The 27,489-nt window shown below is 45.5% G+C and overlaps 2 protein-coding genes and 1 pseudogene across 2 annotated transcripts; all 3 read right to left on the bottom strand.

Moving 5' to 3' along the window:
- Positions 1-4,650: 4,650 nt before the first annotated feature.
- Positions 4,651-6,171, bottom strand: LOC133912332 (uncharacterized). Its single transcript, XM_062354999.1, has one exon. The coding sequence runs from the start codon at positions 5,992-5,994 to the stop codon at positions 4,945-4,947; it is 1,050 nt and encodes a 349-aa protein (XP_062210983.1). The 5' UTR covers positions 5,995-6,171; the 3' UTR covers positions 4,651-4,944.
- Positions 6,172-13,422: 7,251 nt separating this feature from the next.
- On the bottom strand, positions 13,423-17,841 carry LOC133912331 (uncharacterized; annotated as a pseudogene).
- A 7,305-nt stretch (positions 17,842-25,146) lies between these two features.
- On the bottom strand, positions 25,147-26,145 carry LOC133912329 (uncharacterized). The gene has a single exon (XM_062354998.1). It carries the CDS (start codon positions 26,017-26,019, stop codon positions 25,414-25,416), a length of 606 nt encoding a protein of 201 aa, XP_062210982.1. The 5' UTR covers positions 26,020-26,145; the 3' UTR covers positions 25,147-25,413.
- Positions 26,146-27,489: the final 1,344 nt, after the last annotated feature.

Below are 27,489 nucleotides of genomic sequence, written 5' to 3'. Positions count from 1 at the left end.
AAAAACACATTTTACTAGTTTTTGTATTTCAAAGGTTTTTGCTTTTTTACATTCTAGATACTATTATCGATTGTGGGCAATAGACGCCGTCCTAGAAAATGTTAATTCAATTCAACCTTCTAAAACCCTTAGTTGCTATTATATATTTTTCGATAAAGAAAAATTTTATTGAACTAAGACAATTGCATTAAGCTTATACAATTGCACCGAAAATACTTTTAGTCTTTGCATAACTAAGATGTACATAAAAAAATGAAAAGATAAAACAATATTAAAGTTTAAACAAGGTGAAAATAGTAGATGCTAAGGCGCTCCAATCCTTCGACTAGGCCGTCACTCATAAACCTGAGTAAAATACTATTTGACCACCCGCTCCAAATGCTGACATGCCACTGTAACCATAACCCGAGAATCCGACTTCTGTAATATAGCACAGGTATGGAGCCAGTGAGTACATCAGTAGATAATTTGCAAAGAAGAAGAAATATTTCACTTATCAAACACCATATCATTCATGCATAACCAAAGTGACCAGCAAGTAGCAGCCGCACCTAATACGACTTTCGGTTTCAAGTCCCTCATAATACCTCAAAGCCAAATACCGAACATATGTGATACACTACGAAACCGAAAGAGTCCTGAAACTGCTTGTATGATAGACGACATTCAAAGAATTAATTGTCTCTTCTTGATGACAGAAACAATAATTTGTATTCCCTTACCAATTACACTTAGCTAGATTATCCTTCATCAGAACTACACATTATCATAAGTACCAAAAGAACATTCTAACTTTGAGTGGTACCTTCAATTTCCAAAAGCGTTTGTTAACATTGGGAACATCACTATGCATTAAGGGAAGATAGTGAGATTTTACCGAGAACTGTCCATTTGGGGTTAAGTTCCAGTGGAACTCATCTTGCTACTGAGTGAGTGTGTAGGAACAAGTTTGGCAACTAGAGAGAGGTGAATAAACATCTCAACAAATTTCTTGCAAAATAGATGATCTTCTCCTATTTGGATCACCCAACACACCTTAAAACTCAAGTGGAGAAAAATAGAGAGAAATTTTAACAAGAGAAAGTCGATGCAACATGATTCCACAAATGTTATATGAACCTTATATTTCATTTAAGATTAATCCATATGTCTTAGCACTCGAAAGATCACAACTTACAAAGAAATAAGAAAAGATGAACACCGAGCAACGAAACTCTTCAAGTTGATTGTCTAGAGGCAAGTAAATTCAATACCCCATCATATAAACGCGTGTATGTGAATTTTATACCTCTAGCAACAAAAAAAAATGACCTTATAAGGTGCTGAAATTTTAGCCAAAAAATCAAGGCGAAAATCAAATCCGAAAAATGAAAAACTTACAAACTTTCAAGAGAGCCAAGAGGAAAACTAGAAAGGGGTGAGCACAACAACATAAAGAAAAATAAACTTCATTGCAGCAAAGATCAACCCTATTTTAGGCAGATTATAGAGATTTTTTCCTTACATAGCTCTTACCTAATAAATAGGCTAAGAAGCACTTCTCTTCTTCTCCTCTAAAATTTTAGCACAGGGCTCTCATATGGATGGCACAAGGGGCTTAAAATGGCTGGTTCATCTCCTCATATAGCCCTATATCTCTATTTATAAGCTTGAGAAATTTGATCTCTAAGTTTTCTTGTTTTCTTCCCAAAATACTCCAATTTTGCATTACACTCCTACATACTACCGAGAGTATTTTGGTCTATTTTCTTCTCGATTCATCGAACGGTCATGACGCCTTCACGACATAGCTTCGCCTTGACGTAAGCTTCGTGATGGTGCGATGCACTCCTCCAGTCCTCCCACAGTTTTGAGGCTAAACCGTGAAACCATAGGACGCTTCTCAAAGCGTGACTCCCCACTTGCTTACAGCTTAAGCAAGTGTTCTGATGTCGACGCGTGTACTCCGTCTTGCGATCCTGACTACCGGCAAGTCTCTCCTGCTCTCGATCTCTCGGATAGTCTTGTCACTTGCTTCAGCACCCCATTCACTCGACTTTGTCAACACGCCATCTTCATCAGCTTTCCATGCTTTGCTTGACCTCCACTTGTTTAGTTATGATTACTCTTAAATTTGTTCGGCCTCCTTGATCATCTGGCAGCAAGCACTTCGCTTGGCCCCGATTATCCCGTCATCGATCGCCAAGTTACATCCATTACCTGCACATTATGAGACAAGCAAACATATATCTCCAACTCTAATTTCAGTTAGTCCATAATCAATATGCTAAAATGAAATTCTAAATCAATTCAAATCATATCAAAGCTCATGCAAAATCAAAGATCTTTAGACCAAATAAATACCAATATTAATCACTCATCATAAGTAAACCAAGACACATTTAAACTTGGTTTATTAGAGTGAAATATTATCGATTCAAAGAAGTAAATCATTCCACGCTATTAATTTTGGCCCTACAAGATCCCTTCTAAACGAGATATTTGGAGGGAAGGTTCAGTGGACTTCTGCTATTGTATCTTATTTGTTCTTTACTATATTATACATGCATATATACTGTTCTCGCAGAGTTGAATTTCTCAATCATAGGTCTTCCTAAAACTTGAGCTGGGCACTATATTTGATTGTGAAGGTTTCGAAGCGGAGAAGATGTCGCTTCACCTTCATAAGGCTGGCCAGAAATGTAAATCCCTAGTTTTTCATTAGACCTGAGATAGGGGTTTAGAGCTCAAGTACTTATTGCGAATCAGCTGTTGTCACATTCCATCAGACGTGAGCAGCTTAAAAAGCCATTTATTTAGTAAGGTAATATTCTTAGTATCTAGATTTTGAATCTTTAGACCCTCTTTATCTCTAGGTCAGCACAAAATGTTTCATTTGATAAAGTGATTTTCTTTTGATCGTCATTTTGCCAGTGGAATCTGGAACAAAAATAATCAAAATTTCAAGTATGAAAGTATCTTTCCTTTATCATGTGAAAAAATTATATGCATAGTACCTAGTAGATTGATCGTCAATTCTTTCATATCTCTGCTCAAAGAGGTTTCTTCCATATCACTTGTTTTAACAGCCTTTGCTTACATGCAGATACTACACGATAATGATCGAATACGAATATCGGAGAGCGGTGGAAGGATATAGGGTAATATCAGCCTGTGTGTACTCCTGTAATCGTGCTCAGAGCTAGGATCTCGATCGGTGTCATGCCGCACTGCTAATAAGCTACGTACACACGCTGGGAAATGACCCGATAACGCGGTAGGCTTTCGCCGTGCCCACACGTCAGCTGTTTGGTTGTTGACTCGAGAAGCCTAAATTTGTTTAGGTCTAGAAATTTGATTTCTATTTATCAAAGCTAAAATTTAGCTGTATCTTTAAAAAATTTAGCCGATCAAAATTTTCTATAGCAAAGTTAGCGAGATTTTAACATCTAAAATAGCCACCTGATATTTGGATGGCTAAAACTTTATATCAATCTCAAACAAAATACTACTCTATTTACCACGATTTTAGTATTATGTTAGTTTTGGCATGACCAAATTTTAGATTGCTTCTAAACTGCCTCGGTGTGCACTAAATACATCTTTAATATTTATACAGGATGTGTCATCATAATTTTATATAACTTATAGAGAAGAAATATGTTAAGATAGAATCTATCCATACTATAAATAGTAGCTCTTGTCTCAGTGTAAAACCTAACCATTAGAGATGCCCTAATGCACGCACGTCCCGGATCTCAGTGTAAAACCCCCCAATGATGCGGCGGCGGCAGGCAGGCAGGCAGGGGCAGGGGCAGGACGACGCGGCCACGCCCCGAGCCCGAGCCCGACACGGCACGTGCGCGCGCGAGGCCCCGCCACCCCATGTGCCCATTTATTTATGCACGGACCACCCATGCCACACCCGCCATCCCGCACTGGCTCGCCGTGCCGACGCTACGTGCACGCGACTAATGCGTTTCACAGATGCAGTATGAGCAGTGTCCAATCCAATCCGCCATGAGTTTGGCGACACTGGCTCGTCTATCGTCATGGGATTATACTTGACGCGAGCTCTTTTTTTTTTTGGAGAGGATAGGACGCGAGAATTGAGATGGGAATGAATCCCATGAAACGGCCACGCACGTCTGGGCTGCGTGTGGACTGTGGCTATCTGCAGCGGTACTACGTGTGCCGATCTTTTTGTTTCGTACCGGGGCAGAAAAGAAGGAGCGGCGTAAACGAGGTGCAAAGACGGTTGCAGTGGCGAGTACGGCTCTCGGGAAGCAAATCTCAGCGCCGAGCAGTACCTAGAGTTGAAAGAGTACAGACTACCTAGAGTTGAAAGAGTACAGACTCTCCGTAGGAATAGTGGAATACCGCGTATGTACTGTGGCGTAGCACACTTGCAGTATCAGCTGGATACGTTGCTACGAGAACTGCACTCAGTGTAGGAAAGCCGAGTCCGTGCAGTGGCACTTACTGGAGTAGCAGCAATGCAGCAGCAGTACATGCTTTATAAATGGATACACAACCATGCACACAATGGCGCCATCAACTATTTCGCGCCATATTTATCAACTGAATGTCTGCATCTCAGATGCTCTGGTTGATGTGACCGTCTACAAACTACCATCCTCTCCGAACGAGGGAGCATGGGCGAAGCTAAAGGGAGAGGGTGCAGATGCACTCACCGAAAAAAACGAAAATCATAGCTAAGTCTTTTAACGTACACTCCTTCGTTTTACTTCGAGAAAAGATGAGATAACTTACACTGACAGACTGCCTATACAAGACGCACGCAAAAAACGACAAAAAGAGGGTAAAAATGCTCCCATACAAGACGAGCAGATGCTAACCCGCTCGAATCAATTGGCACTACCAAGAACTTTTATTAAGCTCTTGTTTTGATCTCCGATTTCCTTTTACCTCAAAAGGTCTTGTTTTGAGGAGCACTGCTACTTTTCACCGGGAGAAGACGGGGTTGAGGGTTTTGGTGAGCCCGTGGAGCGCGCCGTAGCCGCGGGAGCTGAAGCCGAGGCAGCCGAGGAGGCCCTCCCGGTACGGCAGGAACGTGCGCCGCCGCATCTCCTCCGCCTGCGCCCGGTTCGGCGCCGCGTACAGCCTCTCATGTGCCGTGGCCACCGTCGTGGAGCGCCGCCTGCCCTTCCCCCTCCTCTGCCCCCGCGCCCGGGCCTCATCGCCGCTACCGCTAGCCGCCTCCGCCGCCGGTGGTGGGCGTGCGGAGCGGAGCTTCGCGGCGACCTTGTCCTTCGACGCCCACGAGGGCGAGAACGGCCACGCTCGTTCGGGCTTGGCACCGGGGGATGCCGCGGGGGCGTCGTGCGCGTGGGCGGCACGAGCGCCGCTGCCGGGATCGCTCTTGCTGCGGTGGAGGAGGAGCATGTCCTTGATGAACACCCACCGCCGGGACCCGCGGCCGGAGGCCGAGGCCGAGGAGGAGGAAGACGTGGAAGAGGACGAGGAGGAGCGCGACGAGGCCGTGACAGGCGGCGCCGCTTCCTGCGCGCCGGCCGCGTCGGGGCCGGTGCTGAGATCCGGCGCGGGGACGAGCGCATTGAGCAGCTTGAGCCGCGGGGACGCGCTGCGGAGCGGGGACATGGACCGCGCGCGGCGGTGCACGGAACCGCTCCGCGGCGTGAGGTCGCGGCCGCGCGCCGGCGCGGGGTCGTCGTCGTCGTCGCTGCCGGGGTCGAGATCCGGGAGCGGGGACAGGGTGAGAGGCCGGATCTGGCCGTTGAAGAAGAGCTCGTCGGCGGAGATCATGGGCCCACCGGGCCCGCCGAACTCGAACTCCGCGTCGCCAGCACACCCGCGGCCCGCGCCCGGCGCGGCGGATGCCGAGGACGAGGACGAGAAGAGAAGGTGGTGGATGGGGCTGGCCGGCGCGCTGAAGAAGTAGCCGCCGCCACCGCCGATGGCGGGGGGACGACCGGGGCTGGATGGCGCGCTGGCGAATGGGGTGGAGCAAGTGCTGTCGAAGTCGTCGTCCATGGCGGGCGCCTGCTACGCCGGGTTTGTTCCTCGCGCTGGTTTGACCCGGTTGCAGTGAAGTGGCGGTGGTGCTGGGAAGGAGAAGGCTGGAGCCTGGAGAGAGGAGGGAGGTGAGGTCTGAGGTGAGAGGTTATAACGGGAGCGAGGAGTAGAATGGAATGGCTGGGGCCGTTGGGCCATGGGAGTGGAAATTTCTATTGGGCCATGCGCAATATTTATAAAAGGTATAATTTTTTATATGTTATTAGCTAAAACTTAAATATGTTATTAGCTAAAACTTAAATCCTTTATATTATTGAGTTCTACACATCACTGATTAAGATAGTTCTACGTATCATAGACATACGATAGCGCTTCCTGTGTGCCGGACCTCTTCCATCAATCGTTTTCCTACTCCATCACCAGCAGTCTTCTTCTAATCTTAACGTATTTCAATTATTCTTTTTCTATTTTAACCCTAATTTCAATTATTATTAATTTTATTAATTTAGAGTCTTTATCTGGATATTTTTCTTTCTAAACCATATGAAAATCAAGCTACTAATTTTTTATAATTTATAATTTCGAATTTAGCTGTTTATTAATTGTATTTGATATTGCCTCTTCGGTTTAACCTAGACCGTTAGATGTTTATAATAACGAGTGCTTTTTTCCAATTAACTTGTTAATTTTGTGACCTTAACAGTGAACAGGAGGACTTCCTTTTCCTCTTAAATATTAAGATAATAGATAGATTGTGCAAATTGGTAATCATCTACACTACTACCTTCTATCGCAAAACCCTAACAACATGAATTCGTGTGAAAGTTCTTTTCCGAGTAAACCTAAAAATCAAGTTGAATCTGAAATTTCAACATCAAATTCTTCAGTTCATGGTCAACATTTCGAGCTCAAAATTCTTATTTGCTTGGGCAGATTGTTGATTTCTACTGTTGAACGTTTGCTTCAGTTCATTTGAGCTACAAGTAGGAAAATTTGGGTTGAAACATTGAGTTTAAATTTATTATAAAGTTTTTATTTTATCGAAATTACCACCCCTCTTTTTGTGAGGCCCGTTACAAAATTACTATGAGAGTTCAATAGTCCCAGCTCAACATTTCTTTCGGGTATCCTTAATGTTTAATATTTGGGAGTGACTCAGCGTCAATTCACTGAAAATGTATACAATTTCAGTCGACCAATGGAGTCTGTCAAATTTGCATCTTACCGTTGATACCTTATAACACACTTTTTAAATTTTAGACGTCTGAAATTTAGGAGATGAGATTAGGCGACAAAGGCCGGCGGCTGGCGGCGGGGGTTAGGATTTCAGGATTTGAGGTGTCCTCTATGGCTGCCGAACTTAGAGGATGTCTGGGGGAGGAAGGTTGGCTCGGAGGAGGAGGTGGGTGCAGGGGCAGAGTAGCGAGGCAACAGGGGCACCGCAGGCTGTGGGCGGCGGAGAAAGAACTAGTGGGGCGGAGGCATCTCGACGCACTCAGTTAGCACGGCGGGGGTTACGGGAGCAAATCTGATAGCGTTCTCGCCACCGGAGATGGCCAGAGGCGGGCGCGGTTGGGGAGCACGGTGAGGCAGGGCGGGGTGATGCGGGAGGTTGAAAATGGTAGTAAGCCGTTGGAGGCCCATCCAATGGCTCACAGTCGTTATCTGATTTTTTTTTTCAAAAATAGGCAATTGATATTTAGCATATGCATTTCTTCTTTGCAGTGCCAACTCATTTTCCTTTGTCTCCCCTGGCCACCTTCTCACCCCCATTGCAGCATAGAAACATGTGCCTCTGCCTCTGGCTATCTTTTCCGGCTCCAGCGAAGCCCACGAATGCTTCTTCGACCTCCCCCATGCTTCGTTGGCCTCGCGTTGTCTCTTGAACGTCTTAGCGGTAGCAACATGCTTTCTTCTTCGACTCCTACGAACTCCCTTGCCCGCCCTCCTCCTTCGTCTTCGGCACTGAGTCCCACCACCACAGCCCACCTCCATGTTAACCTGGGTTTGCCTGGTTGTTTCCTTGCCTCCCCCAATGCCGCTACCATCCACCGGCCGTCCTCCACCACTCACAGCCAGCGTGCCCTGCCTCGTCGCCTCACTTGCTTTCCATAGCCACCATTGGGCTAGCTGCCTCCCAAGGCCATCTCTCTAAGTCCAAAACCAATCAACCACCCGAAGCTAAGTTCCTCTTCCTCCCTGAATCCTAAACTCATTGTTGGTGTGTGAAATTGAGCGTCAATTAGCCGTTGATGTGTGAAACTGAGCGTAACTAAGATTCGTTCCATTTTCAGGCAATTGATGACCAGACATTTCAATAATATTTTGGTGTTGTTCCTTAGTTCAAGAGCTACAAGTAGGGATGTAAATAGCCTTTGTTCCTCGTTCTCTGATGGGAATATTAGGGGACGAGGATAGAGAGCTTTCTCCCCATATTAACATGAAAAGAGGAGAAATTTATCAACCGTTGAGTAGAGCGGGGGCGAGGAACTTTCCCACCCCTTCCTCATTTCCCGATAGGACCCGTTTTATATGATATGTAAGCCTATATGTATGTCTCATATGTAAAACAACCATGAATTTAGGAAACCCTTAATGCCTAAGGTCCATCGCGCGGGAGCCTATATATATGCCTTATATATAACACGGGGATGGGGACTCATCGGGTACCCATTCCTCACGTGAAGGCAAGGCAGAGGCAAAGACGGAGATGGAGACAGGGAAAATTTTCCTATGGGGGGGGGGGGTATGTTCACCCACCCTCTTGAAGAATTTCCTGTAATATCTCGGCTCATTAGTGTTTCTGGTTTCGACTCATGTGGCCTAAGTGTTTTGGTGTGGTAGGTTTAGTACCAACTTGATAGTTTAGATGTACTGGGGATATCTTATAAGCCTTCATGTTTCAAACATAGCACCTCTTGATTAACTCTTTTACGAAGTAAGGATGAAAGTGTAAGATATGTGCTATGAGTATGCGGATCTACCTCACAGATGGGTTGGGCTGTAAGCAAATTTTAGGGGTAGGGTGTTACATCTGGTATTTAGAGCCAACTCTCGCTGCATGTGTGTATGTGTGGTGGCCTGTGGAGGGGACATGACATGACCATGGCACCGAGGGAAGATCATGTATGTTTATCTACCATGTTCACAGTGAGCTGCCGAAGACGTCAGCCCTGAATGGGGGAGAATGTAACACCCTGTCCTATTAGTATTTCGGGTTCTGATTCATGTGGTTCAAGTATTCTGATGTGGTGAGTTTAGTGATATTTTGGTAGTCCAGATAGGTTGGAACCACTTTATAAGCATTTGTGCTTCAAAGTAGGATCTTTTGGTTAACACTTTTATAGGAAACAATGATAAAAATATAAGACATGTGCTATACATATATGGACGTATTCTATAGGTGAGCTAAGTTTTAAGCAAATTTTAGAAGTGGGGTGTCACATTTTCCGTAACATCCCTAGCTTCAAGCTTGTAAAACTCCCTGTGACACGTCTTCTTAGAGTAGGATTTGTATTTTTGTTTTTTGCTGAAGTTGGATTTGGCATGTCTTTTATCGTTATAGTAATTATAACAGGAGGCACACGGAGAACATTGAACAGAGCTGCAGTGCGCCGAGAGGTTTATTTTTTGAGGACCAGTGCGCCAAGAGGTTGGGCCGATCATTCTAACACCAATCAAATGGTGGCCAGTATTCCCATCGGAACCGGGATCCTAGTAATGTAGAACAATCATGCCTGACCAGGCCTTCTACTGCACTGAAAGTCTGCTAAGTAAATATGAGATGTAATAATAGTTATCTAAAACTATTTGATACTATTCGTGTTCGACTTTAAATTCGAGAAAAAAGTGAGATAGAATATAGGGCGACGGTATCCGTATGACGTATCCGAATGTTAGATGTTACGAAAAAACTATTATGATTTTACTTAAAACATAAATATATATGTACATTATTACATATCTGTAGATAGATAATACTAAATACTTTTATTTTCATGTCAAAACGATTATTCTCTCTAGACTTACTTTAATTGTACTTCTATACTGTTTAGTGGGCAATGTGGGGATACAAATGAAGTAAAAAAATTTATCTATTCGACTAACCGAAAGCTTACGATGCTATCTACTCTGACTTAAAAAAATGTAGGATAAGACATATGATAGAAAAATAATTATCTGATACTATATATATATGATCTCAACTTATAAAAAATATAAGATATGATACAGAATAAACTACATTCGTTTGTATCTAATTTGATTACACCCTAACTACGAGACAACTCAATATAGAAGCCAACAAGCTTCCATGACAATCTGACTTGCTAACAGTTATTACCGATTTTAGGATGCACCACAATCAAATCGACTCATCTCTCATCCATATACACACGCATGAACACAACCCCTGCAGCACACACATGCACATGGAAAAGATCGTTTACAGCACACACACACACGAACACAAAGCCCATGCCCACGTTGTTACCGAGCCCGAGCCCCAGCACGCCCATGCCCACGTCAATGCTGAGCGGTGGCTGGTGTTGGTACGCGGCGCTGAGCTCAAGCCCCAGGACGCCCATGCCCACGACACCGTCGAGCCACCAAGCCCAAGCAACCGGATCCACCTCCACATCCACGCAGCCAAGCCAAGCCCAAGCCCAATGCAGTGCCAACGGCTAACGACCCAGCCTTTTTGTCCTCCTCCGACGCGTGCTCCAGTCGTCCCCGAACTACGGATAGGCTGATGCCATGAGGGATCTTAGGCGGCAGCTGCACCATGGGGGATCTTGGACGAAGCAGGTGAGGGAGAGAGGCCGACGGTGGGAGGGGAGAAGGCCGGTGGCGAGGGGCCGGCAGTGGGAGGGAAGGAGGCCGGTGGGGAGGAGCCGACGGTGGGAGGAAGTATGAGAGAGAGAGAGAGAGAGAGAGAGGCCGGTGGGGAACAAGAGAGGAGAGTTCGAGAGACTGCCGAACTTGAGTCGATAATAATATCTGGATGGGCCGCACTTCATCTAGTGAATATCACATTGGAATAAAATTTTGGGTCCACAGAGACTATCAATGCCTGTTGTAACTAAAATCGGCACTGATAGTTGGAGCCGGACGTTTAGTCAAGCTAAAATTAGAATGGAGCAAAATTTCAGGTCTAGATGAACTATCAGTGTCGGTTGTAACTAGATCCGGCACTGACAGTCTGTATCAATATCGTTTCATGTTACAAACCGACACTGATACATACTATCAATGCTGGTTTTTAGCGGCTTCATCACTGTTCGGGCGTGGATAAGAACCGGCACTGATACATTTTTAGTGACGGTTCTTGTACAACCGACACTAATGTGCCACTACTTTTGACCAGTTCTGTAGTAGTGCATGAGCAAATAATGCAGACCATTATATGATGGTTTCTAGTGCCTACTAGACCTGTAAACTTGTGTAGCGAAAATAGTTTTATTAGGCTATAATTATGATTTTGATGATTAATAACAACATAGTCATTTGGACTAATATGTTTGTCAATAATATATGTTAGTTGGTCTCATTTGACTCGTCGGAAGGTCCGGGATAAAGTTTGATTGAATTGAAAAAGTCCCAGAAGAATTGACCTCATCGGAAGGTTCGGTGTAGAGGAGTTTGTACTCACCAGAGTATTATATCTAGAGACTGATAGCCTCACTGGATGGTCCGGTACTCTGTGTGTTAAACTCATCGATGTATTTCTGACAAAGAAGAGAAGACCGAGGGTTTTATCGGATAGTCCGATGATCTGTATTAGGTAACACCGTAACATTTCTTGCATAGAAGAATGCAAGTGTAGAAGACTGAATATCAACCCACCGGAAGGTCCGTGCTTAGTTTGTGCACACCAGAGTATTTCTTACAGAGACGGCTGCAAGTGCTGAAGAATGAAGATTAATTCACTGGATAGTCCGGTGATCATAGAGATAGTTACACCGGAGTATTTTCAGTGAAAAGAAGAGAATGTTTAACTTACCGGATGGTCCGGTATAAATGGAATGAACATTAATGAATGCATCAGAGTATTTTACATAGAGAGGCTGTAAAGACTCAGCTGGCTTAAGATAACTCATCAGAAAGGTCCGGTGATGAATTTAAAGACACATCGAAGTATCCGATGTTCACAGAGACTTTGAGTGAAAGTTCGACGGTTAGTTTCTGAGTTTGTACTCACCGGATGATCTGGTGTTAGTACTACTGTTCCCACCGGATCATACAGTGTTAACTTCTTTTCTGAGTCGTTAGAAAAACAACTAGTTTGCGGGTTTAAGGCTATAAATACCCATTCACTCAGCCATTTGAAGGTATGGCATGCTACTGGAGTCTTAGAGGAAGCTCATGTGCACTTGAGAAGACATTCAAACCATCAAAGTATTTAAAGTGATCATCTAAGACGATTAAGTACAAGATTAGAGAGTGTTTATTGCTTATTGGCCTATAGTAAGTTATAGCTAGGTGCTGCAGTATGAAGAATGGATCAAGAAATGATCATAACTTATACCGAGTGGTACATCAACGCCTTAGAGTCTTAGTAACTCACTGGCATCTTGGATTTTAGTGGCTCAAGCTTGTTGACCCTCCGATTTGATATGGAGCGGCGGCAAGATACGTGTACGGGAATGCGAAGACTCCCTTGGTGGCTCAAGCTCCGAAGTGTCACGGCGCTAAGTGGCCACAAGAGAGACTAGTGATAAGACATTGTCTTGGTGGCTTGTTGGCTCATTGTGTTTGAGATATTATCTTGCTGACTTGGTAGCTCAAAAGTCACGACTAGAAGAGACTTGGCGACTAGGAGTATATTCTTTGTGGAGCTCCAATGTGAATTAGGGGTGACATTTATTCCATCGATACTACGTGATAAAAATCTCTTGTGCTGAGTTTGTCTCTCTACCTTATTTACGTTTTCGTATTTAAATACTTGTAATTTATCTTGCTAAGTAGATTGCAATCCTCTCGAGCATTAGAGTAGACACACTAGATAAATTTAAAGAATATTTAGATAAAAATTTAGATATATTTATCTTATAAAATTTGTCAGACATTTTAATTTAAATGTTTTAATTCACCCTCTCTGATACGTCACCATTCCTCACCACCTAACCTCCGTATAGAACACGTCCAGCTTGACTTGTCGGCGAGCCCATGAAAGATCTGATCGCTCTATAATGCAACCAGACGGAGTTACGCAGGCCACATTATTCTGACAGTTACAGGTCCATCGCATTGCGCCGCAACGTGGGTGGCGCAAAAGCTTTGCAGCATACGCAGTTAAATTTTGCATTGAATTAGCGGACTAGAAACGATCAGATACAGAATCATGGAGTTGCTTATGACAGACGTCAAAACACAAGCTACCATGTCAAGGAGGGCAATCACATTCAGTAATTGAGTCGAACGCCATCGATGATCTATCTATCTCGCTGGGAAATAACATTTATCAATGATTTGAACAAGTTTGGGTCGACACGATAAATAGGGGATATGTAACAACTGAAGGAGCAAAATCACAGAGCAAATCAACCGCATACAGGTCAAATTACAAATTTACATTCCTCCCTTTGTCTCACGAACATGTCGCCGATCACCTCGTCGAGCAGCGAGCTCAGTATCTCGCTCTCCACCTCCTCGCCGGCCTCGAACGCCTCCACCCGGAAATCAACCCATGTGCCCAGCCCGCTGCTCATGTCCTTGTCGACAAGCTCATCCTCCACCCATTCTCCCATGCTCTTCCAGCAAGTGATCTCATTGCAGATTTCGGCCTCTATGCCCCTGCTCAGCGCTGCCACCCCTTTGCTCCATGCTGCATATCCTGCCTGGAAGTAGGTGAGGCGTCTTGTCTCCAGGCATTCATTTACGCAATCGAACAAAAGCCGTCTGTACCCTCGACGGCCCAGAGGCTCTTTCCCTTGTGTATATACATGCATGTTCTCAAGTTTCTCGAAGAGGAGGGGGTCCAAAGCTGATCCATCTTGATTGACAAAGAGTGACCCTATTTCATCTGTTGTCAAGTTGGCATTGCTTTGTACATCTCCTATGTACTCCATGTCTGTGTTTCTTGATTTCTTTGAACATTGAGTGACATCTGAGATATCTGAAGAGGCTGAATCTGTTGTCTTTACCTCAATGTCAACTGATGGTGGATTCATCAACTTAACTTCAGAAGAAGATGAATATCCCTTGCTCCCTGTCACGAGACAAACATGATTATTCTTCAGGGGTAAAAAAAAAGTCAACAGTTCAAGTAGAAATTGCAGAATTGCATGTTAGGTGAATTACCATCGCTGCTGCCTGAGCACTCGGAAGAGCAGCAACTCTCGCTTAGAAAGGTTGGTTCAAGTACGGAAAAGGGACTTAGATCTTCATGCTCCAGTTCCTTTTTTGCATTGCTTATGCTACTGCATTCTTCTGGTTCCTCCACCTAGATGCAAGTAAAATTTGTATTAGAACTGCAACGACACTAGAAGGTGGTACATTAGGAGTCATGACATACTATGGGAAGACCGGAAGGCACAAACTTCTACGTCACTGAGGAATCACCAAAATATAAGCCCTACGTTACTAAGGAACCTTTAGTTTAAAGAAACCCCCTGCCATTTTCATTTTTCCACATATAGTTTCTTCCTCTTTTATGGAATCAACAGAGAGCATCTCATGCATATTTATAAGCGTCCATGACAGGAATTCAAGGGCAAGCATGAAAAAATAACTAAATGGCCTGGCATGTTTATCTCAGAACACTGAAATTACCCCAACTATCAGGAAATTCAATCATTTCAGAAAGTTCAAGAAGCACTTAATCCATACTAAAGGTTGGTGTCATGTCATGATGATGTCAAACAGAACACATTGATGAAATCCAATTCCAGATCTTGAAGTTGGACATTAGAGTGGCCCCCTCAGAGAACAGCCATTGATGTGCCTTTACTAGTTTCACAAGAAGATTCTAGTAATAACATTAGGACATAAACATATTGTGTAGTGAGCAAGCACATGAGGCATTCAATTCTAAGATGACATCCTTTGCAAGCTAAATTACAGAAACAAATTATGGGTGCAAAATATAAAATGATGGTTCTTAAGAGTTAACCCGTATTGTTGTGATTGCTGTGTTATCGTGTTATTCACAAAAGATAGAAGGTAACACAGAGCAATGTTTACCTGTAATTTACTGCCTCGGTAAATCTGGCCTTTTGTAGATGACTGTGCCGATTGGCAATAATCAACATATTGAGAAAGTTTTACTTCAGAAGGGCTACAGTCAAATACTCCACTTTCCGAGCCCCAATTGCTGCAAGAGGAGGTTGGTGGCTCTTCCAAGGTAAAAGTAGCAGGCACAAATGTGTCACCCCTTGTGAAGGTGATAGCTGGATCAATTTTTGATGTTAGCTCCTTCAGCTTCTTTTCTAAGAGAAGGCTTAATGCATCACCATTAACAAAGTTCAGCCCCACTGACCATAGCCCTTCAGCCTTGTTATCTGAATCATCTTTATCACATCCTGCGTCAAGATTAAAATTGCTTCTTGTATCCCACTTACCCGACAATCTGGAGGGTCCTGCTGATGGTTTGACCAAGGGTGAGGTGAAGGTAAATGACACAACATCTGTAGTATCTTTACTTTCCTTGTTCCACTTAATGTGCTCATCCATAACAACATTAGGTTGAACCTGCTTTTGAAGTTTACCCACTGGTTTTTCAGGCACGAATGTACCCTTCTCATTGGAGGAGTTCCTCTCTATCAAACGCTTCTTTTGTGGAAAGTCCTTGTTGTTTGACAATGATCCTTCCCTATCACCGCTTATGCTCTCCACAATGTCTTTTCTGCCACCAACTTTAGATCCTTTGCTTCCACTCTTGATCTTCCCAGAAGAGGAATCTCCTGCCATAAGCTTTCTAGCTTGCTGCGTTGAGACTGATTTGTTCGGCACCACCTTGCTTCTGCTCACCATAGAATTCTGTTTCTGATTATTTTGCCGAAGGACAGGGGAAGAAGTGCCAGATGATGATGGCTTATTTTGCTGCTTGTTCCTCTGGTGATTAGACTGACTCCTAAAAGGTTGGTTTGTTCTATGCTCATCATGTTCTTTCTGCAATCCTGAACTCCTCCCCGAACCACTTACTCCTTCCCTCTTCTGCACATTGACCTTTGCCTGCAGGGCCAAAGAAATAGACTTGCCCTTGTTGCTCTTTGAACAACTAGGATTGTTAATCTCATAAGAATCAGCCGAAGGCCTGAATATGACAATATCTTCCTCGCTGTTCCAGCTCCGATTCATCCGCTGCCCTCTGGAGAACCTCACATCTGGCAGCTCAGGAGCCGTCCTGGATGATTGTGTCTTCAGAGACACAGTCCTCTGAGAAGCTGGGATACTCTCCCTTGGCTCTGAAACCCTCAATGGAATACGTGCCGGACTGAAAGAGCAGATTTTCTCCCTAGAACTGGCTTGTGGCCTTGGCTGAAGAATCTTGGCTGCTTCCTCCATGATCTGAGCAGCATTCCTTGCTGAACTGAATCCTGGATTCTTGATGGGAGACAACAATCGGTGATGAGACATTGGTAGAGGCTTTGCGGACCTCGGTGGCAACGCTTCTATCTGGAACCTTTCAATCGGGCTGCTTGGCATCTTTTGAGCTCTCAGATCCAATGCCTTCCTCATATAACCATCAACTCTTCGAGGCACATGACTGAACTGGTCATTCATGGAGTACTCTGGGCTCCTATTGAGGCTGTGGCTGTCCCTGAACGACCTTGTGTCACGGAACGGGGTGCAGTACGGCTCTGGAACACCAGAAGAGGGCATGGCATCCAAACCCATGAGCCTGGCCACCACACCTGGCGCCTTCATCTCACGCCCTTCCTCATCTGTGACTGAAGATGCGCAGCTGTAGTCACTGCTCCCTATGAAGCTTGACACGCCAATCCCCTCATCTTCATCAACCTACAAATGCATCCACCCAAACGTAAGTGAACACAAGCCCCTGCACCAGCATAACATCAACGATCGCTGCGTGGAGCGAGATTGCCGAAAGATCACCCACCAAGTGGAGACGCCCGGACGGCAAGGTTTCTTCGCTCCTCTTGACAAGCTTGGCGCCCTCTGCGAACAAAATGACACCAACAAGTGTACAAGTGTAAGAAAGCATCAATCGGACAGGGAGCTTCAGTAAAGTGATGCATTCTTACAAACACCTACCGGGCGAGTTGGAGAACAACTTCTTGCGTGACTTGCGCTTCCAGTCGAACAGGTTGAAGATCCCACCGCCGCCAATAACCTTAGCTCCACCCTTCTCCGTCCCCATCGGTACTGCAACTCTCTGCACCTCAAATCAACACCTCTCCGCTGCTCAGCATCCGATCCATCGTATCAAACACAAGAAAATCACAGAAAATCCACCTGAGCCGAACAGACTATCAACTTACGAATCCTAACACAACGGTGAGCGGCCTACCGATCAGACAACGGATCAATCACCCCCGAATCGAGGCATCGCCTAAACCCAGCTCGCGAAGCGAAACAAGGAGGGAAAGAGAGGCGGGCGCTTCCTTGCTTACCGACGTGGCGTCGAGCTCGAGGCGGCCGAGCAGCGCGGAGGAAGCGGAGGCTACCAGCGGCAGCGGTGGCGGCGCGGAGAACGGAGGCCGGGGGCATCAGATCGGGGACGCCGCTGAAGGCAGAGGGCATTCATGCTGCGGGAGTCGATCCGAGAGTGGTATTAAAAACGCACGCCAGAAATTGGGTTTCGAATCCGGTACGGCGGTGGGCCCCGCTCTGCCGTTGAGTCGTGTTGGAGGCCGGAGAATGACGCGTGGGACAGGAGCGCGATCGGGACCCACCTGGCGGTGGGCGGTGGCGTGGTGGGTGGGGTAAACGATGAAAGGGGGGGCAACGGCTCTTTTAAGCGCAGCATTTCAAACTCGGTTCGAGGCGGACGGGATCGACCCATTTTGAGGGTGGCACGCCGCGCGAATCTTGATGGATGGGATGGACGGCGCAGATGCGTTCAGACCGGTGGCTTCCTACGCCGGGGTGGCTGGGGTTGTCTTGCCACGCGAAAACGATAAAGGCTGTCGCTCCGCGGCGTGGAACAGCAAGCACCTTGTTTGATGACGTGGCGTCGCTTGGTTGGCTACCGTACTGTGATTTGACTGGTCTCTGTGCGGAGTTTGAAAATGAGTATGCTGGAGGGCCCCGTGCTGTTACTGCGTCTCTCTGTGACAGGTGGGACCGGAAGGCGCTGAGCCGTTGGAACTGACTGGTTGCGTCGCATGTGGTGTGCCGGTGTGCCGCGCCACGCTCATTGCATCAGCACCAGCCATTGCCACCACCTGGATTTGAATGCAACAGTTGTGCTCTGAGATCCACACATAATTTACTAGAAAGATGACGTGTCAATGACATATGCTTTTACATGATCCGCGTTGATAAGAGCAAGTATGGATCGAGAATATAAGAAGTATATATTAGTAATGGAATTATAATCTGAGTGATTATTGCATACGTGCAGACGGCGTTGAATACTTTTTAGTAGTTGTGCATTAAGGAATGGGCCTTCAAGGTAATTTAGAGCTAGAAAATCTAGATATAAGCATGCCAAATGAACAAAAAGGGAAGGTCATACGTGCATGCATATTAAATAACCTTAAACAATAGATAAAATAATTTCGAACACGGTCTAGAATGGACAAGGGGTGCTTCCTTTTCTCTTGCTTGTTGTGGTATTCTTCATATTTTGATATTCGTTGAATTCCGCTCTAGTACACGTAAATCACTTGATCAATAAACATAGAAAAAAATGTATACAAAGCTATCAGAGGAAATCCATAATAATGGATATCAAGTTTTTCAGGATAAAGTGAGTGCCTATGATTTTACATGGATTTTGCAAAGGAATCATTTGAATCGGAGTTCGTATGAAGAAACTACGTGCGATCAAAGTTATTGGAAAACAAATGAAAAGAAACAGTAGGGTTTCCTATGTTCATTTCATTTCTAAAATATTACTATATTAGCAAATATGAAATTGCATCAAATATATTAAAAGTAACTCTAGCATCTTTTATATATTTTTGGAATTGTTTATTGAATTGAAAAAGATTATATAAGTATTTTTGTTGTATAGAATCATAGTATATGTCTTTCAAGTGTAAGGTTGCTACATACACTTTCATGTGTTCCTAGTATTTTATAGAATTTTCTATAATTTTTTCTATGGCTCAGAAGCGTCTAAACATGTTGTTGTTACAAAGGTTAGGTGAACCTAGTGTTTTAAACCTCCATCGGGATACTCAGTAACTGCATATGCATTAACAGTCACTGACACGTGGGCCTGGGTCCATATGTCAGTGACTGTTAATGCATCTGCAGTTACTGCAGAGGATATATGTTCTCTAAACCTGTGCAACGAATGACTCATGGGACCGCACGTGTCAGTGACTGTTAATGCATCTGCAGTTACTGCAGAGGATCTATGTCCTTTAAACCTGTACAACGAATGACTCGTGGGGCCGGCTATAACAATTTCTTTAATAATTGTTTCTTGATAGGAAATCTTCTTGAAAGAATATTCATAAGTATATTCTATTGGTTCATCGAATAGTGCTCATGGACCAGGTCTATAGCAGCTTAGGTTTGTGGTGGACTCGGTCCACATGGACCAAAACTTCATCCCCAAATCGACTTACACGCACAAAGAAAAAAAAAGGAAATGAGCAACCATTGCTGCTCTGGTGGAACTTGCTGGCAGCGAGTGGAGCACCGGTGGTCGTAGGAAACGATCAAATGGGTTTGTGGGACCAAGAGGAGGAGGGTGGTGGCTACAACGGCAACGATAGCCAGGGTTGGCCGCACATTGACAAGTGGCGGTAGTGGACATGACATTGGCTTCATGGTAGTGTTGCTACAGTGAGGTAAAGAGGAAACTAAGCCCATCCGTGGTAGGCAAAGATGAAGACATCCTTTCACATGAAAGAATTAGAAGGAGCCTCAACCACGGAGGAGATTGGCGTATGGTGGCGTTCGGAGGTCGTAATTGAGCAACAAGAGGGAAATCTTGGATGTTGTGGCATCAATTCCAAATTTCCCTCCTGTGTGAGTTTGTGTTGATCGGAGATAGTTGGGGGAGCACTGCACGCCAATGGGCTCCATACATGTTGTGCGCACCGCATGCCTATATAGCGAAAACAAACAAAAGCTCTAGAAGTGCCTCGCCTCTGCTTAGCAATTCCCAGACGTCGATAACTAATCGAACGATGGTGGTAAAAAAAGTAATGTGGCATAGCTAGTTTGCTGAGAACACGACCACGTTTAGATATTAGAACCCAGAATAATGTGTTGTTGGTGCATCTTATGGCCCATGGATGAGGCAGGAGTGTGCAAATAAGTCTATAATATTTAGAATAAAATATTATCTCATAAATTATGTCGACATATTTGTATGGTAACTGAATAACTACATTAATCCGCATTAATCAATGTTATTTTTGCCCAATTTGTCATGTTGGTTTATCGCATGAACAAATGAAAGGTAAAGATCAACACTCAACATAGAATTGAATACTTCAGCATGCAATTTATTGCCTAAATCAAACAGAATTCAGACCTAAGAATTCACACATGTATAATAATCAATTATTTTCCTTTTAATCAGATATGAAACTTTTGCGTTTATTTAAAACCAACACTATCAATATTTGTATTGCAGCACAATTGAAGTGTTTTTTTAGCACTTTATTTGGTATGTTTAATTATAACTGCTTGTTCTATTTTACTAATATGTCAACTGGATGGTCAATGCTAGGTGCTTGTGCAATAGTAGTTCTCTGAAGACTATATTTATACCTTAAACAAGCTATGTATGAACCTGTTTAAACCTAAACATTGCACAACTCAAAGATATAAATCTATTGTGGTTTACCATAGTTTAGATGATAAACAATAAATGACATATGGGATCATTTTACAAGTCCACTGGCGGCATGAAGAAGTGACTTAAGTCCACAAGCCCTTTCCTGGGCTGGGCCGTATCGTGAAGATGGGCTGATACGTATTAGCCTAAGTATCCCAAATATGTTATTTATTTTTATTTAGATACTTCTGGATACATATCTGTCATGTATATGAGGTTATTCATATCGGATATGGTATCCGATACAGATACAACACCAATTTGATGTATCCGTGTTTTAGAGGTGTAGCTCACAACCTAACATTCTTAGTGAATTCATGAGAGCTTCAAGCATGTATTTCACATAAGCAAAGGCACCTAATCTGACTACAATATCCCAACAGAGTTAACAACATGCATTGGAGATTTTGTTTAGAAAAACTACCGCTAGTGATTTGGTCTAACTAATTTAACTGGAATCCTTTTTGTGTGTAAAACAAAGAATATCTTGCAGGTTCAAATTTAGCTTTCTCAATCAACCCAAATATAAGATATGTTAAATTTGTACAATCTTTGTTCACTGATACATAATCTAACTAATCATGTGAAGTCAACCCACTCTTATTGAATCATCCAACCAAAGCATGATATTGAAAACAAAATGACCACAAAATTAAGGAATTAGGAAGGTTACTTGGAGGTCGGCGAAGAAACAAGCCATCTTCTAAAATTGAAGGGGAGCTCGTCACCCTCAGGTCCGCCATGTCGGTTCGGCAGTAGCCATGGCGTGCTCGGCACCCAGTGAATGATTCCTCTCTCATGGCGGCGCTGGGAGCAGGAGGCTGTGCTCTATTGTGATGCTGGCTCAGAGAGGAAGCAGAGCAGAGGGAGAACAGAGGAGGGATCCGAATGAGAGGGAGAGAAGGAGAGGGTTAACGCTGGTCTAGAAATAGGAGTTGGGACCTGTCAATTTAATGAATCAATGGAGGAAGCGGATATCAAAGGAGGGAAGAAGAGAGAAGGGGGTCGTCAGTTGGAGTTGCCACTTGCACCGGCTTAGGGTCCAAGCCCGCCATAACCGGCTTTGGCCTAGCCTTGGCACCACATGTACGCTCGATAGGGGAGGCTGCTTCTTGCAAGTTGTGCGACGGGCTAACCACGCCTATGGAACGGAAGAGCGCGAGTGGCATGGAGGAGGCGACGAGTGGCGTGTGAGGAGGGCGGCGAGTGGCGTGAGCGGAGGAGCGCGACAGCAGGGGACAGGAGGAGTAGGTTCGTGGGGCGGGGGTAAGTGGAAGTGGGCGGCGGCGCATGCCAGAGATGGCATGGGGTCGTCGGTGGAAACACGAGGGAGGCGGGTCGGGGCGATCCAGACTTCGAGACAGAACGATCGAGGGAAAGAGAGAGAAAGAAGGATAGAGAGATTTGGTGAGAAGACAGGATTGCAAAATGTTACGATTAGGTGCCGTTTGGATTATGGGAAACGAGGGATGGGAATGGTAAATGGCAGGTGGTATGAGTTTAATTCAATTTTTTGTTGAAGGGTTTGGGAAATAAGAATGCGTGGGAGTGGGATATAGAGATCTCTTATCCCATATGTGTTATGGACCGGAAATGAGTAGTGGTTAGAATTAACTTTGTTCCTCGTCTTTTCCGAGCCCTTGCCACATTCATCATCTAAATCCGCGGCTGTCTAATGCAGAAAGCGATGGGCAAGCACACGTTGTGCGGAGGATGAGAGGGCGTACCTTCCCACAGTAGCAACAGAGCCTCGTCCAGTCGCTCATCCAATCATTTAGCATGCTGGGACAACACATCACTTTGATCCCCATCACAGGTAATACGGATGGGGAGGCATACCTGAGCTGCTAGCGCAGAGCTCTATGGACGTCGACAAAGGGGCTTGGCGTGGGTTGTCGAGGATGTGTCATGGTAAAGGTCTAACGTAAGCTACAAGATGTTATAATGGCCCATGGCAATGTTGCTCGATTTCATAGAAGTGATAGAGTTTTGCGTTTTTGATTTGTTCGACATAGATGCGAAGGCATTTTGATCATTTCGAGTTTCAATCTCAAACCCAAACCTAACATACCCAAACATGGGAATAGTATTAGAATTTAGTATGCTTCTTCTAAACCCATAGTTTCATAACCCTTCTCATTTCACTGTCCCTATCCCACCATTCATCCAAACAGCACCTCAGAGGTTTTGGAAGGGATCGGACACAAATGTCGCATAGAGCATATCCGATGGTTGTCTTTCCTTCATTTCTAGATTGAACTATTCATGTTTTATTGACGGTGTGGATATCCTCTTTTGCTGAGAACGTGACGGCGTTTAGAGTATAGAGATATGATAAAATGTATAATCTAAATATTTATTTTTAGTTTAGAATAAAAAATAATATGACTTAACTAAATACTATGAATTAACTTTAAGAATTTTTGTAGCAAGAGACAACTAGCTCTAATAATTTTTGAAGCTGAGACTCTTTCAAACAGGCCTTAAATTGTAGACATTTTGAAGTGGAAAATAGAGTGATCAAGTGATATTCGAAGGCCCCAACTTCTACAGGTCTGGACGCCAGTTTTCTTTGAATGTTCCATGGCTTTTAATTTTTTTTTTATTAGGGCTGACTTGTTAGACCATCTCTAACGACTTTTATTTGTGAAGTGGATTCTCATCTCTTTCAACGCTCCAACAATTTTCTTTTACGAAGAGATTCTGGAGAGATGAATAAGGAAGTTAACGAAATAAAAAAAAATGATTCGAGATGGTCTTATGGATCATCTTCTGGTAATTCCCTTCACTTATCTATACCATCCTTAGCTGCTGTTTCTTTTAAAACCAGCTTGTGGAAGCGTTGCAATCTTTTTCAAGCCTTCAGGTAAGCCATTTTATACATCTGTTATTGATTGTTGCAAAATCCACTAGGGCTTATCGATGGCTGAACTCGTTTTTCACCCGTCGATTAGAAATTCGAAACATGCACCTTGTGTTGGATTTGGGCACTTTGCTTGGATTCGTCCGTCACAGTCTCCGAGCATCGAGCTGGGCTAGGTTCTTGAAGCCGAAGAATCAAGGTGTCAGGCCACGAACAGAATGTAGGCTGGAAAGTGAAGTGGGAGGTGAGCTCGTACAATCCCATAAAAAGCCCAACCGAACATATTACTGTCCGAAAGAAGTGAGGACTCTTGCAACTTTACAGGGAGGATGGCAAAGACCAGCAGGACCTACTTCTACGTTTGCCTCTTGCAACTTGCGTTGAGTACTGCTCCATGTTGCTTTTCACGAGCGTATTTTGACGAGGGATAAATGTTAAAGGAGTTCCATCAACAAGAGAAATTGTCTTGACTACTTGAGCTTCCTTCCATTTAGATTTCTAAAAAAAGTGGAGTGGAGGATATATGATAAAACATTCATATGTATGTTTTGAACTCAAAATAATAGAGTACTTGTATATGCATAGAACTCATGACCATGATTAACACATAAACCAGTGGGGATACATATTATAGGAGTTGTTTCATAGAGGTAAAGATGAACCTGGTTTGCCTGCTTAAAAATAGTAGCATTATCCGAGAGGAAGCCCGTGTGGTCCCATAAAACCCAGGTTCCATCCACCGTGCAAAGAGACTCGTGCAGGTCATACCGCTCATTCCACGCTGCCACGAGAACCCTGCATATTCTGTTGCGTCTTGCCATCACGCCCTCACGTCGGGCGTGGGCTGCTGATTCTTGCTAGGATCCACTCTGTCATGGTTCATGCGACAAACATGATACATAGACAGCAACGATAGACAGGGTCACAAGACACGAACCTGAACTGAATCAGCAACAGGCCAACAGCCATGAACATTTTGGACGGCAAGCGCTCTGTTCCTTTTGCCTTCGCCCACGGAAGGAAAATTTTCACCACGGCAGAGGATGTACAGCTTATCAGAATTATTCGTTTGTATTGAGATTCGTGTTAAAGATATAGATAGAAAAATCATAAAGTAGATAAGATAATAAACGGATGGATAAGTATTAAATGAGAGAGATAGATGGCGGAGGTAGCCCTTATGTCTAAGATGTCTTATGGAGTTGTTTTTCCCCTTCGCTTTGGATGCACTACAAATGACGAGTACTACAGTTCAGAACGAAGTCAGTACGGAATCATCAGTCCCATTCTCTCCTATCGTCATTAGCATCACTCATTGTTCAGATGCACGTTTAAGTGTGTTTAACTATGCCCACACTAACGAACAAAACAGAGAGTATAATCAGAGGAAGCATCATTCCGAGCTAAACCATGCACGTCCTGTACAACCGAAGGGCGAACACCCTGGAAACCAATCAATCTAGTGCCCGCCTAATCATGCATCCTGAAGCGCACAAACAAACGAGCACCTAACAACCAAATCGGACACGGATTCAAGAACGTGTTCAGTGTGTGAGTAGCTCTGTATGTAGGTGCTGTGCATGTACGTGTATCGATGAACTGAAGCTCAAAATCAACTGCCACTAGTGACAAGGGATGAAGCAGTCTAGCTGATGCTCCTCTCCATCATCTCGTTGTACTGCAGCCACGAGATCTGGCGCTGCAGCTTCATCTGCGCGTAGAACCTTGCAATGAACTCCTCCGCCTTCACGTCCACCCCGGCGTCCTCGCCGCCCTCCTCCGCGGCCGTGCTCGCGCGGCACGCCTCCGCCATTGCGCGCTCCAGCAGCTGCTCTTCGTCCGCGCAGCTCTCCTCGTCGTTTTCGCACTCGCTTTCCCGGTCGGCGCCGTAGCAGTACGCAGCGCGGTCGCCGTCCCTCTCCCTGGCGGCGCAGAAGAAGTAGCGGTCGTCGCCGTAGAGCCCCGGGGTGTCCGGGACGGCCGGGGCGATGCAGGGGATGAGGCGGAGCACGCGCGCGGACGGGGTGCGGAACCGGAACGCCGGCGTCTCGTCGATGGAGAACTCGCGCTCGCCGTAGCGGAGCCGGTCGCCGCGCGCCCCGCCGAGGGTGGCGAAGCCGTGGCCGTGGCGACGGAGCGTCCTGAGGAGGCGCAGGCTTTGCGCCGCGCCGCCCCTGCGCGCCCAGAGCACCGCCAGCCGCAGCATCCGCCACGCCCGGGTCCCGAACGACGGCTTCTTCGCTGCTCCCATTGTACAACTGGGATCCCCCACCGATCGCAGAAACACAGGAAACGATGCCTCGTTGCCCGCGCTTTGCTCGGGTGATTGCTTTGGTTTGGAGCGTTGGCGAGATGCGATGAGATGGGTGGGGCAGGGAGGGGAAAGTATAAATAGGAGTCGGGTACTTTGCTTTCGTTTGCAGCGGCGGGGGCGGGGGGGGGGGGGGGGGACCGCGGGAGGAGGCGGACGCGTTTAGCAGCTGCCTGCTTGCCTGCTTACTTGGCAGTTGGCATGATTGGGCGGCCGTGACGTGTGGGGCCCGGCCGCCAGGGGGCGGCGGCCATGGGACCCGCGGGTTCACACTTTGGGCGTGGGACGGGGAGCGGAACGCGGCCCGGGCCGCTGCTTGATCGTCGGGGACGGAGCGTGATGGGAGTGCGGCTCGGCGTTATGCCTAGGAACGTGGGGGCCGTGTACCTGTCAACGTGGGCTCGTGGCCTGCATTCGCCTCTCAGCTCCAAACGACGAACGGATTCGTGGGTTTCTCCGTGTTCCTGATTTTCCCCCACACGGTTTCGCCCGGCGTGGCGTTCTTTGTTTTACCCGGGGAGTGGGCACGGTAGTCAGTCGGGCTCGGGCAGTTGATCTGGTGGGCGACAGCCGGTGTGAAGTGTGAATCCCGGATCTGCGGCTCGGCGCTCTGGAGGTAAGACGCTCGATCTTTCCATCCCGCTGCGCTCCCGTACATGGTAGATCAACTACGGACCGTCCGTAGTTTCAGTTCGTTGTTGCCCCCAGCCTGGCCACCGCCGCTGCATTTCGTTTTTCAGTCACTTGTGAGCTGCGAGGCAGAGTTATCGTGTTACTAGATCAAATGATTAGTCTAAAACCTTTTCGAAGCTGAAGAAATCAAATGATACATGATCCAAGAGGAAGCACTGCTAAAACAGTAATCCGAGTCTGCACCGTCTGCGGTAAAATACAGTAGCGTTAATCTGCACTGCTGTAAAATACAGTGCCTGTTTCACAGTAGCATATGAACTGTAGCGGCGGATCTAGCCATCGAATTCCTGACCGGATGGTTGAGAACAATTTCTAATGCACATCACTGTCTGTCCTCTACATTTAGACTTCAAATGCATAAGATCCACATCCTATCCTTTGCGCTTTGTCTAAAATTTCCCTTTCTCCAAATCGTTGAGTATCGCGTAACCCCATCCTGTTGGCAAGCTGCTCATTTCGGAGGAACATGGGAGGAACATGTACTACTTGCCTACGTGGTTTCTTTATTCATATGCGAACCGCGTTCAAGACCTGCGCGGTCAACTACCAGCGTAATTTCCGCGGTAGTAGCTGTTTCAGGACCACGAAGACAAGAACATAACACTGTAGCAGCAGGCTGTGGTATGCAAGTGCAGGCCAAGGCTCCAGCGGTCCAGTGTGCCGCCCAAGCGAAATCACACACGCAGCTCGCAACCGTACCGATGATCTTTAAGCTTG

Source organism: Phragmites australis, chromosome 3, assembly GCF_958298935.1.
Source record: "Phragmites australis chromosome 3, lpPhrAust1.1, whole genome shotgun sequence".
Classification (NCBI taxonomy): Eukaryota; Viridiplantae; Streptophyta; class Magnoliopsida; order Poales; family Poaceae; genus Phragmites; species Phragmites australis.
The sequence above is the reverse complement of the archived record's forward strand: the minus strand, read 5'-3'. Positions and strand labels throughout refer to the sequence as shown.

Bases quoted from the DNA above. Each gene is read 5' to 3' on its own strand.
- LOC133912332 (XM_062354999.1), bottom strand. From the start codon at position 5,994: ATGGACGACGACTTCGACAGCACTTGCTCCACCCCATTCGCCAGCGCG.
- LOC133912329 (XM_062354998.1), bottom strand. From the start codon at position 26,019: ATGGGAGCAGCGAAGAAGCCGTCGTTCGGGACCCGGGCGTGGCGGATG.